We start from the raw sequence: 13,978 nt of genomic DNA, 5'->3' as shown, positions 1-13,978 counted from the left end.
GCTTTTGGTTTGGGGTTGTTCGTTTTTCTGCCTAGCACGTACAGAAAGGGCAAGACAGGCGAGCTGTAAAAGCGATGCAGCCTCCTTCATAAATCAGCGGGACACAGCACCCAGTTGTTTACTTAGCAGAATTTTACCCCGACTAGACTGGACAAGCCATGAAACACTGGGCACAAGAGCTGAGAAATGCTGCTATTAAAAAGGCATGCGGAAAACTTTCCCAAAGGATGCCAAGAGCGTGTGTGGGAAGAGGTAGGAGGAAGAAGCAGCAGCGTCAGGGGTTACAACAAACAGAGAAGCAGCGGTTGTGTTTTTTCCCCTCAAAATTAGCTACCAAAGATTTCAAACAGAAAAGCGTCTCTGGAAGTGGAACACAGGACTGACAGTGGAAACAACGGCACAGCTGCACAGAAAGCCTCCCGAAGGGTTAAACAAAGTCGAGCCGCGTGTTCGGGGCGTAATGCAAGTTAACAAGCTCAGATGCATGCAAATCTGCCAAGTAAGCTTCGTGAAGGTTTTAAATGTTGGTGTTTTTGTGTTTTTTTTTTGCTTCACGAGAAAATGGATTCTTCTAAGTGAAGAGCGACTGCCAAATCTCACAGCATACTTGTGTTGCATCTGATAACATCAGTCACGGCTCGCTTGGTATCCTACAGTGTGTACAGCAGCATGCAGCAAGCAGCTCGTGGAGATCCAGCAGCACGGTCACCGAGTGCCTTTTGGGAAGGGGTCAGCACTGACTCAACGCAGACTTTTCCAAAACAATGCCCCATAAGGAACAGAGACACTTACATATAAAGATTAAAGACAGACTGCAGGGATCTCTCAAATAATGCCTCCCCCACCGCACGCATGCAGCCTGAGAGGCAGCCTACATATGTACATTTGGGAAAATCGTTTTGAAAGCGTGTATATGCCGATAGTTCATATTGTTCCCCTTTTAAGGCCATTGAACTCGCTCCAGCGACAGAATAGCTCTTGATTGATGAACGCTGGTGTTTTGTTGTTATTTGCTCCATGCTCCAGTGAAATTTTTTCACCCTTACATGTGCTCCAGCTTCACCCTCGGAAAGCGAAAACATGATCTCCACGCATGCCATCCTGGAAGAAGCCTTGTAGACCTTTAGATCTTCCAGATCTTTTATTGCTTGATCTATAGATCTGTGGATCTCTAGAGATCTATCCAATCTTACAGAGCCTTCCTTAATTTGTTTAGAGAGGAGAGAAGTGGAAGAGCCAGCAAAGTTGCACGTCGACACCCCGCATCGTTTCAGGCGGCAGTACTGACTAGTCATAATATATTCAAAGATCAAGCTGATATCTTCAGCCCACCTCCTCTTTTCTCATCCTTACCACCATTCTTCTCGAAATTAAAATCTGAAGAGAAAACCACAAGAAAAGCTGGGACGGATGAAGAGCACTTCCAAAGCACCACGTTCAGTTTGAGCTGTAAAGTTTCTTCCAGCGTTGCTAGTTGGAGGTTACGCTACCTCATTTTCTTTGTGCCAACCAAAACTTTTTAAGGGAAGCCTTTGCTTTGACTTGGACATTCCTCCTGTTTGGAGGAATCAAAGCTTTACAGCCCAGAGCTGATGTAACCCTGGTGATCCTGAGCAACGCAGGAATTGCAGAATTGAGCCTCGAAAACTGAAAATCTGGGGCGTGCCCCCGCAGCTTGCCAACACATTAGGCTTTCTAATTTTTTAAGCGTTTGGCAAAGCAAGCACTGGATCAGAGGTAACTGGAAAGAAAGAAAGTCTTGTGTGTTCTCTGCGCAGGTTAGACAAAACAATCAGATATCATCCACAGCACCGCTTGTATTTAAGCATTAAGACGTAGCACTGCCAGCAAACCACGTAGCGAGGCGTGAATCACCTGGAGCTGCAGTAGCTGCTCATCATAAAAATCACAATTTCGGTTTTGTAGAAGAGTTTCCATCGAAGCCTCTCTCCCCACAGGCACATACTGGGCTAGTTACCGTTAGTCTACGAGAGCTGTTCATGCAAATGCAGCTCTTGAAGCAAGTGGAGGAGGTAAATTTGAGGCTGTGGTTCCTTCGGCATTTCTTTCAGAGCAGTGCTGGCGGTGGCAGTCACTTCACACCTCCGCTGCACCTCTGTCCCAAATTCTCTCCTCCTACCATCCCCATAAGTTGCCGTGACTTACAATGATGATGGAGCTGCTTTAAACGTTGCCTGCCAGCAAAAGGAGATGCTCAGGGAGGCATCCCTCGAGGAAACCAAGCCACGGCTTGACCATAAGGCCATCTTAGCAGCAACACCAATTTGAGCTATTCCTGAGCCGTCTCTCATCTGCCACCAAGAAAGTGGTACACGCAACTGTGCCGTCCGTGCCTGGTGTTAAAAAGCGGGGCTGGCTTAGCACGACTTGGAAGAATTTACACCACACTTTTGGCCTCGGCAGGCTCATTACTTTGAACCAAAAACACATGATCTCCGCTGGTAGGAAGGACGACACTTTTAAGCTGCGTGGGGCTAACATCTCCCGACTCCTCCCTCTGACTGCCCTCATCCCCTAAAGAAGCATGAGCTCGTGAGATGGAAGATGGACAGTGCCAACATACAACTTTCAAAACCGGCCAAAAAACTGCAGAAAGTTTCAAACCATAAGCCACCTCCCTCAACATGAGCTCAGCCACGCCATACGCAGCATTTTTCAATTGTTTTCCTTTTGCTGTGCAACCTCTCCATTACAACTGTTTGTGATTAATGCATGCTATTAAAAACAGAGGGAGCGTGCAACGCAGCCAGACTTAATGTTATGGAAGAAGCCTTCGCCGTGCTTCGGGACGCTGCCGTGCTTCAAACCGCTGCACGAATGGCAACGCCTGCTGTGCAAAGAGCATTCGCTTCATGTCAACGCACCTTCCTTCTTCCCTGGTCTGTCTACACGGTAACTTCTGCAAGACAGCTCTGCCTCTTCACGAAGGCCGCCTTGGAAAACCTTCAGCTGAAAGTTGATTTTTATCAGGCCACCTAACAAAGCGAGAACGTCCAGCTCTTGGCAGACACAACGGCTTAAGTTAGGGATCGGCAGACACAGTGCCCATCGATCACAGGGAGATTCAGAGATAGGACTCAAGTCCTACCGGTTAACCTATCCCCACCTCCTCGTTTTCCTCCCTCTCCCGCCTGGTCACCCGTTACACCTCGGCCATTCGCCCCTGCAGCTTGTGTCCAAGTCCATTTTCACTCGCTGAGGCCCCTGCACACGCCAGCAACACAGAAAACATTTTGCAGCAATATCCTCATAGGGGTTTTTGCTTCACATGAGCAGCTTGCCAAAGACCCCCTGCTCTGTGCAATGCACGCACATTAACATAATTTTTCCCCTAAGGCCTATAGAAGATGGAGGAGTTTAGAAAAAGAAGACGCTGGGTTTGAAGACGCACAACCTCTCTGCAGAACCGCAATACCAGCCAGGAGTTACAGATATCGCACAACGGGATCTCATTCGATTTTAAGTCTGAAGCTGTTATGTTAATTGGGGATGCAACCCTGTAAAACACAAATGGAACCAACAGGGAAAACTCGAGCTTTTCTGATGTGTTTTGAAGACTTAATTTAAACGGTTTGCTTTCTGAGCAGCATAAACTACAAGGCAGCTAAGGATTCAAGTATGGGCATATATTTTTTATTTCTCTGGCTGGGTTAATTTCCCGTCTTTCTCATCTAAAGCTCCACAGTAAATCCCCCTGGGTCAGTTACAACTACTACTTTACACTGCTGAATTCTGCCAGCAATCTGCTCATCGTTCCTGCAGATGTTTCTGCTTTCAGGCTTCTGGGAACTTTATTGGACCCGTTTCCTTTGAATAAATGTACACCCTTTTTAGGCTGCACATGTACCAGAGAAACTACTGTCCTCTCCCTCGAGCAGCCTCCTCACCTTCTTCCTCAGTAAAGCAGAAGCAAGATGTTACATTTGAAAGAAAAAAAAGTGGGAATGAGCCTTTTTTCTGAGAAGTTCTGGAGGAGGAGTGCTACATGTGCTCGCGTGTGCTGGGACCAAACAAGACCATTTGTGAAGGCCAGAGGCCCCAGCACACAAGCACACAGAAATCTCGCAAAGGGCAGATGGGCTCGAGAGGTCAGGTCCTGCAAACAGACAGCAAGCATTCACATGCAAGGACCGTGCCCTTCAACATAAATCCGATGTAAGCCATATGTCATCCTCGCTGCTGAATTTCACCCGTATTAGTAATAAAGCAGAATGTTTCTCTACTCACCTCAGTAACGTCCATGACTTTGATGGCTGCCAACTGACCCGTTTTGACATGTCGACCCTGGAGAAGAGAGAGAAGCGTCAGCATCAGTGTTTCATCCATCCCTTCAACGCACACAGAGCAAAATATTTGGACAAGACCTCCAGCTGCTGGGTTTTCCCCAGCTGTGACGGACCCTTCTCTTCTGATATGTCAACAACAAATACTCCACATGGCTAAAAAACAAACTTCTTTTTGAAATATTCTTACAGAAGTCTTAAATCCCATTCTTTTTTCCCACATTAAAAGAATGATCGCGGAGATTAAGCACAGACAGATTATATTTGCAGCTTCTCTTCTGTCTACTTTAGCAAAGCTCATAGTCAGTAATGATCATTTATTAACACACCAGCAGAGTTAAACTCCACATGCCACATATTTCATTTCTACGCACTAGTGTCTGATAACTGAGTGGTATACTACTGGGCAAGTGCAAATATCACGGGTGGCTGAAAAAGGACATGTCTCTTGGATTTGGTCTTAACTATCAAAAAAAGGAAAAAAATGGTGGTGTTTCTTCAAGTGATGCATCAGACCTGCAACAGCTCTCTTTGTCTGTCTCTTCCCGATGAAGACAACCTCTCCCTTCAGCTACACCACCATAAGGGTAGGGTTTCTCGGTACAGCTTGAGCTGAATTAATAGATCCCAGCTACTGCAGTGGGGAGCTCTTACCCTTCCCCTGCCTCCCTCCATCCTCCTGTCGCATATTTCTCCCATGAGCACAGAACTCATTCTGGCACTCACCAGATCATATGATAAGCTGATTTAGATCACTAAAATGGCAGAAAGTTAACACAGAAAAAGCAAACTGCGGGGCGGGGAGGAGGGGGGATGCAGATCAGGAAATTAACTTGGTTTGCTCTGCAGTCAGAACAGAGCCAGAGCTGACACAGGGCGGACCACGTGGCTGGGAGAAGGGAGCACGACGGCCTCCTTCCAGCTCTGCTGAGCTGTAACTCAGCTCAGCTGACTTGCAACGAAAAACTTTATTCCTCCAGTATATTTTTACAGGAGGTGGGGCCATATCAATTAGCCATTCCTGTTTTTTTTTTTAATTCTAAGCAGGCATTGAGCAACGGTTCCAGTACCAGCGTTTTCCAGCTCTCCACATAACACAGGGCAGTCTGCCCCATGACAAACAGCCTGACCTCCCGAACCCCCTCCCAAACCTCAGCTCCAAAGGCCCTTCCCCAAATCAGGCCGGCTCTCCAGCAAGAGGCATGCCCACTACGCATCTGAATTCCTCACCCACAGATCAAGAATAATACCTACAGCATCCTCTATAGCTGATGGACATCAACAGCATCTTTTTTCTTGGACCAACTTCTAAACCTCTCCACTTTATTCAAGACTGGCACCCCACAAGTGGAGCACCCCAAACCACGAGTCTCTTCAGAGAGATCCTGGCTCCTTCCCACGTTAGGGTGCCCCCCAGAGAGGCGATGCCCAGCACTGCAGCTGCACCACCCAGAACTCGGACGAAATGCCACAGAAATCACAGCCTCCAGCTTCTTTTACGACTTGCGTTGCGCTGCGCTCTCCCCTCATTAACCAATCCACGTGCTTTCTATAAATAAATTACTGTACTCAGGCTTCTGCCTGCTCTGTAAAGTCTCTTTATTACACACATTTCTTTTTACAGTTTGGTCTCAAGCTAGGTTGGATTTTGAAACAAAATTAGGGTCGTAACATATGTGTGCAACGGCCAAGATCGACCTCACCTCGACCCTACTAATTCTTGAGCCTTTCAGCGAGCCCTGGGGAGATGCAACTCCAACATCCCACCCTGGACCTCTGCCTAATGACAAAAGCCTGTGGTGGTCTCCTCGAGACTCACCGTCCTGCCAAAGGAGGAGGGGAAAATGCCTTCGACCGAGGTGGAAAGATGCCTCCTCTCTCAGCTCTGCCCTTATTCTCCACGGCTCTGGGGAGGGAATTAAAAGGTCCAAGGACGCCGGGAAGCGCGGTTTGAGGAACAAGAAGAACATGCTAAAGATAAGAGAGGAACAAGGACATCTCAGAGGAAAAAAATAAAACAAAAAGCTCAGGGAAAAAAAAAATTGCTTTATTTATCACTTTAAACCCTCGAACTACTGCTGGGCCGGCTATTTCCAGCGAGGAGCCTGAGATTTCCCAGGGCTCAGCCTCGCAGCTTTTCCTCGAGATGACGTTCCTCCCTGCAAAAGCGGCCCACTCCGATGAGTAATGCACAGCAGCCCAGCCGTCCTTCCCCACGACAAGCTTCTCCAGTACAGAAAAGCTTCTCGGGGTCCTGCTGATGCCTCCGCCACCCGCTATCGAAGCGCGGGGCGCAGCCAGCGCTCGCGTTTCACGTCGCTGCCTCTGCGGCGGGGAGGGGAAAAGTTCCTCCAGCAGCCTCCTGAGGGACTGGAAGGCAGGGGAATTGCAGACTGTGGGAAATGTGGGCTTCTCGGTATCTCAGGCCAAATTTAAACCCCGGTCAGTTCAGAATTATCGTTAAAAATTGCTCCAAATACCCTTTGTCGTAATGTATGGAGCGCTCGTACAAGCATCTACAACGTAACTGGGGGGTGCAGCGTGACAAACTGATTCATATGGAGAAGTAAAAGGACATTTCAAAGTCACATTCTTTTTATTAAAACCATTTTTCGAAGGAGGGGGAAAAAAGCAAACAGCACAGGCACAACATGTAAGCAGGAGCAGAGCTTTTGTTTGTTTGTTTATCTGCTTCACCGGTCTGCTCAAGAACAGACTTGCCGAACTCTCAGCCCGCCGGTATAATTTCACTTGCAACATAAAACGGCCAACTATTGCTGCTTTGGAAAGTGCTATTCCGATATTCCTAGCTGGCTTTCGCTTTGGAAAACTTTCTCCACCTTAAAAATAATAATCAAGGTGTAAGTGATTGAATACGTTGAAGGAACCGTGGAAATCACAGCTGGGAGAAACCCGCAGGACTCCACCTCTGTGGGTTAAAACGTATTCGAGCCCACCCCCCTGAGCACCTCATGATCACAGCAGGCATCAAGGCCCCGGCCACGTCCACGCACCATCTCAGCGGTGAGGGTGTCTGTCCCTCCAGCAGGACAGCACTTTGCATGCACAACGATGCCCCTGCCTTAGCGCTGTCTGGAGCCGTGTCCCCCTTAGGGCATCCCAGGGCACCCCGACCCCACGCACAGGGTGCCCACCAGCTGAGCCCGGCCACCACCCTCCCGGACAAGAGCGTCCCGATGCATCCCCTCCGGTTAGGCCATGCTAACAAGTTCACCAACCAGAATTTCCAAAGCGCTTGCAGTTACTTACACACCCTCCCCTGTCCCTTCCCTCTTTCCATGCATCTATTCATACTAAAGCACTCGCTTATCCTCCCGAGGAAGGAATGTAAAGATATTTTTGTAACTGCTGCTCCCTTCTATTTTTAAGTGATCCGCTGGGCAAACGCAGAACTGGGATGAGCAAGTCAATGGAGCCGAGCCTGCTGACCCAAAACTTTGCCCTGCTTCTTCTCATGCGGGATGACAGAGTTTTCATTTACATGCAGAGGATTTTGAAATACAGCTCTTCTCGTCAACCCTGCAACATTTCACTGGATGTTGCACTGGATCCATTACTTAAACATATTCCCAGCCATGTCTGACAGCAATATGCTGCTCATTTCTCATCTCAGTGGGCTTTCTGCATCTTGAATAGCAGAGGGGACAAGGGGAATCCTTGGTCAACTGCCAAGATCTGCAGAACATTATAAATTTCAAGCCTACCCACACTCTCCACGTCAGTTAGTACACCTACTTCTTGCCTCTTTCTTCCTCTGCACATGTTATTACTGTAGTTTTTTTGTTGTTTGGGAAAGGTTCAAAGGCATGTAGTGTTATGTGCTGGTTTAAGTGTGTTTTTTTTCCCCTAAGATGCCTTAATGTTATCAAAGAACTATGCAAATGAAATGCAAAAGGAATGCTATCCGCTCATTTACCTCCTCCCCCCCTAATTATCCAAGATACGTACTGCACAGCAATGCAGTTCTCCTACTGACACAGTTTCCGGCCCGTGCATTAATGTGCCTTTTGGGGGACTGTTCCTGGAAGTCTGCTCCCCAGCTAAATGGCACGAAAGTAGACCATGGGGCAACATCACAAGTTAAGGAAGGAAGGCAGCAGGCATGACTCAGGACTCGCAAGCTTGGATTATCCTGCGCACTGTATACCACGCGGTCTTTGGAAAACCTCTCTAACCTCCCATTATTCTATGCTGACAATTACGAAGAAAGGAGCAACCAAGTTGAAAAAACCCTACCAAGTCACATTTCGGTTGCTACGATGCATGCACAAGTAGCAGGCCAGATTTCAAACATGCTAGCAAGCAAAAACGTCCTACTGCAGCACCTCCAAGTACAATGCCCCCCGCGCCAAAATTAACTTTTCAATTTGCTTCTCATTTGGTTGAGTCTGAGCTCCTACCAGCCCGAGGCAATAGGCCATGGAGCAATGCTCTGCTCTTAGGTTACACACCCCAGTGCAGTAAATGATACCGTATTGTCCCAACGCATGTTTACAATCAGCTCTTTTTGTCACTTGCCAGCCCAGGGAGTTTCAGACCGACCAACTCTGAGTTGTGAATACCCAGACTCTGTGAGGCATTTCTTCCCCCTGCCCCCAAAATCCGAGGTCTACCCTGTGATATGCAGCCAGAGCAATGCTTGCAGAAGACAGAGAGCATGCATTTTAACAGGCAGAAACTCAGAACAGCACAAAGCAAAAGCAGCCTCCTCGATTAATAGAAAATAAAATAAAAATCAAATGTTCTTAAGCAAGTCTACCTCATTGCATTTGTAGCCAAAATAATGCTGTTCCTACCGATAAAGCTATCTGTAAGCTGAATAATTACAGGCTCCAGCCATGGAGATAAATTTGTACAAAAAAAGGGATAAAGTTTATCTGACATGGAAGCTCCTTCTAAAATAAAAATCAGCAAACAACCTCAGTACAAAGGCCTGGCAGAAATGCACGAGAAGGAAAAAAAAAAGCCAAAACCAATGTTCCTTTTTCCTGTTAGCTGATTTCTAAACCCAAACCAACCAGAAGCTATTAAAGACTCCCACTGTTTAAGTCAAAAGACGGGACAGGGTTCTGTGTTTTCCCTCCGTCTAGCTCTTGACATCAAATGCCTGGAAAGCAAAATAGAAAACAACACCCTCTCTATCCGGCTTTCGCTATCCACGGGCTCCCTAGCAGTCTGTTGAAGAAATAATAATGACAATTTACTCATGCATAGCACCGCATTCTGTGAAGTATGAAAGACGCAGTTATTATCGGTTAGGCACTTCCAGGGACACAGGGAAAAGATGTTCCCTGCTAAAGCAGGGGAAAAAAAAAAAAAAAAGAGGGCCCTATGCACTTTTTATCTCAGTTACTAGTTCTGCGGTAGCTTTCCCACCCCGAAGACGCTGGATGTACATTACCACAGGCACTTCCTCCTCCCAACAGCTCATTGCCTAAATAGGCAAAAAGGACAGGAAAGCAGAAAATGGACGGTGGGAACGCCGTGGCAGGGAGCCACCATCTGACTTTCCCAGGATCACGGCAGGTCAGCGGCAGAGCCCGGAGTCACGGCGTGGCCCAGGCCCCTGCCCCATGCCCACCTCGCCCCGCAGACCAGCAGGACGGCAGAGGGAAGGAAGAGCACCGCAGGGGCTGACGGCTCTCGGGAGGACCTCCCAGGGCTACATGGGTCCTGCCTCAAGTGGCACAAAGCATTCCTCAGCAAATGGGGCCTGCAGGCCGCCCTCCTTTCCGCCTCCCTCCAGACTACCGAGCAGGAGGGGCCGATGAACTGGGGTCTTCTGGCAACACCCCCTGCACAACCACCACACATTCTCCACAGGGCCTCGACTTTAAGCCCACCAAGAAGGTTTTGAAAGATGAGTCTTGCCGGGTGCTGCCTCTCTGTCAGACATGCCGGCCATCAGCAGGTGGCTGGACCAAGCTTTGTTGCTCTGGAGGTGGCCACCCAGAGCTTCGTGCCCCAGAGGCCGCGCTTCGTCCACAGGGACACTCGAGTTGACCCACTTGAGGCCCTAGCCTGGAAAACACCTTCTTTGGGAATAATCCTCCATGCCTTCATCCCCTCCTTCCAGCCACCACCAGGATAGCCCAGACTCAGCGACCTTCACCAGACAACGCCATCACCCATTTTCTCTTATAACAGAGCCTCCACCCTCTCCAAAAAGAGAAGAGCTGCCATCCGCTTCTCTGTCTCTAACCTTATTATCCCTTGTGTTTTTTTCTGTTTTCAAACACACCTACCGAACTTAGCTGGGTCGTTATCGAAAGACACCAAAAAACACTCTCCCGACCCCAAAAACCAAACAGACTCCAAAACAAAAGACAGACTAAAGGAATACCTCCCACACAGCCACAGTTGGCTCAGAGCACGTTTGGCTTCCTCTGGAAACATCAGCTAAAACCTGCCGCTTCCACTTCTCGCTCAGATCAGTTCTTCACCATACCTTAAGGCTTTAGCATTCATTCAGCCCACCCTCCTAACATCGACTTGTCCCTTCTGACCCCCCACAACAGTCTCTCTCATGTAGAGCAATTTATTTCAGGCAAGTACAGTTGAAAACAAGCCTAGAAGCAGGACGGAGAATGCTGAGAGAAGAACTGGGATCAAAACGAAGTGTGTGCCTACACACTGACACAGGCTACAGAGACATGCAACCGTTCATTTTACACCCAGGCAGTCACTTCCATCACCAAACATCCTACTGCTGGCCTGGAGCTGTAGGTGGTGATCCCACCTTGAAGGGGATCACCACAGGCCCAGATGCCACCTCATGTTCACAAGCGCCACGTGCCACCTCAAGAAGAGGTGGCTCCCCACCACAAGGGGCACACCACTTGCTGCCTCCACCCAAAGTGACCCACCAGGATCCCCATGTGGTCAGACGGGGGGGGCTTCAAAACAAGGCAGGAGCCTTCAGAGCCGAGAGATGGGGCAGCCAAAAGGCAGAGCCTCCCGATCACTTCTGCAGAGTGACAGGGAAATAAGCTGAACGAGTAGAGCCCGAGGCCGCTCCGCTTTGTTTGTTTGTTTTTACAATGAATTCACATCGACGTTTAACTCGTCACCGCTGGACGTGCACATCTGAGCTTTCTGACCCAAGGGAGCAATTTACACCTTGGGAGGCCCTCTGCAAAGCCAGACGAGCCTGGGCCCGATTCCCCCAGCTCGCCGGTGGGAAGCTGCTGAGATAGCACCTGTGGTGGGGCAGGGTGGGCACCACCTGAAGCTGGAGGTGACATCCCACGGCGAACACCGCCGCTTCCAAGTAGCACTGCTGAAGAGCTATGGCACTCAAACCTGCCTTTTCCAGGGCTTGCTGTTTGGTCCGATCACTGATCTCAGGATAAAAGCACAAAATTTAAGCAGTGGGTACAAAACAAATGGCCCCAAAGATCTGCTTTTGTTTGGCTCTTCCATGGGATTATTCTGGAAGGTACAAAACCTCATTATGAAGGAAAAAAAAAAGAAAAAAGAAAAAGAAAAAAGCGGGAGGGAAAGGGAGAAAGATTAGCTCTACTTCTTTCATCTCCCTTTTTAATATGGTTTTTGGTTCAGCCTGCCTGACGAGGAGCAGCCCACCATACAACTTCATTCAGCGTCCCCACCGAGAGGCCAGCCTTCGCCCAGCTGCAGAGTAAGATGCTACAAACACGTTTTATGGATAGGATTTGAAGCTATAACGGACAGCTTAACATTAAAGAGGGGCAAGGGAAAGGAGAACTATTTTCATTTATTACCAGCCCAGCGGAACAGTACAGGCGAACAGAGCAGGCAAGATTGCTTCCTGAGGTTTGTTTCGACAATGGCTAAAACAAAAGACTTTACATTCGTGACCTTTAGAAAATTCCACAAGATTAGCATTTACGGAGAAAAGTTAATGAATTCTTAACTTTATAAATATATATATATATAATGAAATTCCAGTCCAACTGTCAATACTTCTCCAGCTCCACAAGGCGCAATAAAGAAGTGCTGGACTCTGTGTTTTAGGGATTTTGCTTTTCCTACTTGGGGCAGACATGGGCAGGTACCTCCTTCATTTTTAACCAGTCATTACAAATATGATCAGTGCCACTGATCATATTATGATCAATATGATCAGTGCACTACAAGAGGAGGCTTTCTTGCAAAGCATCAAACCAGCCAGTGTAGAAGCCACACAGACAGGGACTGTGCTTCATACTGTGACCCTGGATGCACGAGCAAATTAAGAAATATTTTCCCAACTTGTTTGCAAGATGCAAAACACACATTTAGCCTGAAGTTATATGTATTGTAATTAAACGAGGACTTGCATCGTAAGGCTCTTTCCAGATTTTTTTTTTTTTAAATCTTCTGATATCCTGCCAAGTACATCTGTGATTCTAAAGCAAAAAAACACCTTGTCCTTGAGAAACTGGCAGGTAGCCAGAGCAATCTGTAAACAGCTTTGTGTCCACATGAACTATTTTCAAATCCTCACGCAGTATTTTCAGACCTCAAGGTATTTCTGCTTTGTCAGCACTAGAGCCTGACTCAGAAACCCCAGCCTGTACTAACAACCCTTTCTTTACCAGACTGGCAAACAATAAAACGCCAACCTCAGAAAGTCTCTGATCCTATTATTTATTTATCTAGGGAAAGAGGGAGAGTGGAAGAAGGGACCAAAAGGAAGACCACTTCCTCTCGGTTGCCACCTGAGTAGTATTTAAGTTGCGCTCCCAAAGCCTGTGGCCACCATGTTTATTATTTGAAAGGGCCGCTCCACAGAAAAGCCATTATGCAACACATTCAGCTTACAGGTTAATCCACGGATGAGAACAGTGTTCATTAAGTAAATGGAGCCTGCACATTCTCCGATTATTACTTTTTACCAAGCGCTCAAGAACACACCGAGCGCCTCGCAAAAACCAGTCAAAACACGTTCGCTGCTCTGAAATAACACACCACGGGCCTTAGCAGACCAAGCTCTGGCAAACAAAAAGGAAAAGAAATTCCTAAGGAGGACGTGTAGAACAGGCACACTGAGCTTCTGCCACTGCAACTGGTCCCCAACCGCCCCACAGTGCACTCACGGCACAAATATAACGCAGATTAAGCACAAGTTTTTTCAGTGCAAAAGGATTTGTCAGATTTTAGTCCCAAATACAGTTGCCTCCTGTAACTGTAGGTAGGACCCACACTGCCGACTTTTTAGCATTTCCAATAACAATTGCACTTGGGGGGAAAAAAAAAAAAAGAAATCTTTCCTCATGACACTGCACAAAAGCAGTGTTTGTCTCATGACCCAAAACCATCTGTTCCTGCAGACCACAAGTCACTAATCCGGAGCAGAACTGTCATTAGACGTAATGTAAAAATTGTTAGTCGGAAAGGCCAAGATTTTGGTTGCAAACCGTTCAGCGAACTGTAACAAAGAAGACAACGCAGTATTGCCCCGGACCACAGAAGAGGAGCGAATACCGGAATTCAGCTGCGGAGGCTGATCAACCCGTTTTGTAGGTGGCTGCAATCGGTTACGGTCAGGCAGCTTATCCCAACATCGCCATGAACGAAGCCTCTCTCACACTTCACAGGCAGCAGAGGGGATGGAGAAAGGCAGTGGGGGGTGCCTGAACCCCAAAGCACCCCCGGCACAGGGCACGAGGCCCCGTAAGCATCCCGGCATC

At 47.9% G+C, this 13,978-nt stretch overlaps 1 protein-coding gene across 19 annotated transcripts in view; it reads right to left on the bottom strand.

Annotated features, from left to right (window-relative positions):
* Positions 1-13,978, bottom strand: part of MAP4K4 (mitogen-activated protein kinase kinase kinase kinase 4) — a 151,681-nt gene that overhangs the window by 76,754 nt on the left and 60,949 nt on the right. For all 19 annotated transcript variants that reach the window (XM_040536048.1, XM_040536056.1, XM_040536098.1 and 16 more), the window contains exon 3: positions 4,249-4,305. In XM_040536048.1, the coding sequence (XP_040391982.1) occupies positions 4,249-4,305 (57 nt within the window). The remainder of the gene's footprint in view (positions 1-4,248; positions 4,306-13,978) is intronic.

The sequence above is a fragment of the Cygnus olor genome, chromosome 1 (assembly GCF_009769625.2).
Source record: "Cygnus olor isolate bCygOlo1 chromosome 1, bCygOlo1.pri.v2, whole genome shotgun sequence".
In the NCBI taxonomy this organism is placed as follows: Eukaryota; Metazoa; Chordata; class Aves; order Anseriformes; family Anatidae; genus Cygnus; species Cygnus olor.
The sequence above is the reverse complement of the archived record's forward strand: the minus strand, read 5'-3'. Positions and strand labels throughout refer to the sequence as shown.